The 1,808-nt window shown below is 42.6% G+C and overlaps 1 protein-coding gene across 1 annotated transcript; it reads right to left on the bottom strand.

Moving 5' to 3' along the window:
* Positions 1–355: 355 nt before the first annotated feature.
* LOC104807148 lies at positions 356–1,734 on the bottom strand. Its single transcript, XM_010532267.1, has 2 exons — positions 487–1,734; positions 356–428 (listed from the first exon to the last, which is right to left on the bottom strand). The coding sequence occupies exons 1-2, from the start codon at positions 975–977 to the stop codon at positions 371–373; spliced, it is 549 nt and encodes a 182-aa protein (XP_010530569.1). The 5' UTR covers positions 978–1,734; the 3' UTR covers positions 356–370.
* Positions 1,735–1,808: the final 74 nt, after the last annotated feature.

The following is a 1,808-nucleotide window of genomic DNA, read 5'->3' as shown; positions in this document are numbered from 1 at the left end:
AAATGACTTTGGTTCCTACACTCCGAACACAAAACCTCACAAGTAAAATGAGTACACGAGGAAGAAGTTTTGTTACCTCGTGTGTGGACTTCTCTTTTATATAAGATAGTTTCGTCCTTTCGAGCATCAAGATTTTGCGCCTTCATTGAGTCTCCGGTATTGGAAAGGTTTTCGGGTATACGCGTTGGCATTGGCATTCGTTGGCACCCATTCTTTGACGGCTTCTTGTTCATTTGTCGCTCTACTTGAATTGCCGTATGCACAAGATGTCTCAAGTCACGATATACGTGTGGGTTTACCTTTCTAGCGATTTGGTCTTTCAAGCCCTCTAGAAAGTGTGCCATGAGATCTTCTTCATTGTCGTCGATTCTCAAATAAGCAATGAGTTGTTCAAATTCTCCAAAATAGTCCTCAACCGTCTTGTCTCCCTGCACGATGTTGTTAAATCTATATTGTAATTCACGAAGATAATGTCGAGATACATACCTTTTTCGCATGAGGATTTTCATCTCCTTCCAAGTGGAAACCGGTTCATAATGTGCACGTCGTCGATTTCGTTCTTCTCGTTCCCACCACATGATGGCATCTTCGGCAAGATGGGCAGCCGCATAGTGAATCTTCCTTCGGTTCGTCAAGGAATAACATTCGAAATTGGCATCCATTTGGCGCTCCCACTCAAGATAAACCTCGGGCTCCTCCTTTCCAGTAAACACGAAAGGTTTGAACTTTGGATCAGCCCTCTCATCACGAGTTGGTCGACGATATTCTCGGTCATATGGATCCTTGAATCGGCCATCATCGAGGGGTTCATGGTGAGGCCTCTTTAGATTTTTAGGCATGGTTCTCTTCCCCTCACTTTGTTTGTTTAGCTCCCTAGCAGATTCCACGGGTTCGCTCACCTCCTCAAGTCGTGTGATACGATCTTGAATCTCTTGGATCATCCTATAAATCGAACTGTCACTGGATACGTTTGCCATCGATACTGAGAAAGCAAGCCACGGTATATGCAAGTAACAAAACGTGCAGCACTAAGTCCGAACAAATATAGCAGAAACGTTCAACGTGCAACAATGTCATGTACAAGCTAAAACATGCACTTCACGCAACAAGTAACGTTTTGGTTCCTAAATAGTTTCAGAAGTACTTAGATGTTTTCAATCTGTTTCTAAGCTCAATTAGGGAACACAAAAGGTCTCTCAAACTAACAATTTACCCAGATTCGTGCTTGGTACCTCTTGCCAAAAGAACAATTCGGAAACGAACAACAACCACTCAACAATACGATCGGTAATGACACAAATGCAAACAGATTTCGAAATGATCAAAGTGAATGAAAGGAACAATACAACCGTGGGGGAAGGCTGTGATTCAGGACGCCGAAGAGCCTTTCCAAGTCGTGATCTTAATTGATCTCCTGCAAGACACGAAACAGATTCTTAAGTTTGATTGCAATGAGATGTAATCGTCGGATGTTCTTCAGTCAGATTACGAGCATTGTTTCGAGGTGTAAAAATTGAAATTTCAAGCAAAGCGACCTATGGTTGGATTCGTCTTTGAAAGAGGAAGAGTTTGATATATGGCTCGACAAATAATTCAAAGTTTAGCACAACCAAAACAGTCAAATACTGATGATATGTCAAGCTGACAAAACTAGAAGTTAAGAACGAAATTAGAACCGAAGCGAGAAGCAAGGAGCGATCTCACCGGGGAATTTCGGCCGTAGGATTGAGCAGCTCTGATATCAAAATGATACACGCACCGGCTTCGGAGTTGTATAGAGATGGCTCAATTGCAATCACCGACACTCG

Source organism: Tarenaya hassleriana, unplaced genomic scaffold (genome assembly GCF_000463585.1).
Source record: "Tarenaya hassleriana unplaced genomic scaffold, ASM46358v1 Cleome1286, whole genome shotgun sequence".
In the NCBI taxonomy this organism is placed as follows: domain Eukaryota; kingdom Viridiplantae; phylum Streptophyta; class Magnoliopsida; order Brassicales; family Cleomaceae; genus Tarenaya; species Tarenaya hassleriana.
This window is presented reverse-complemented; position numbering and strand designations above follow the sequence as displayed.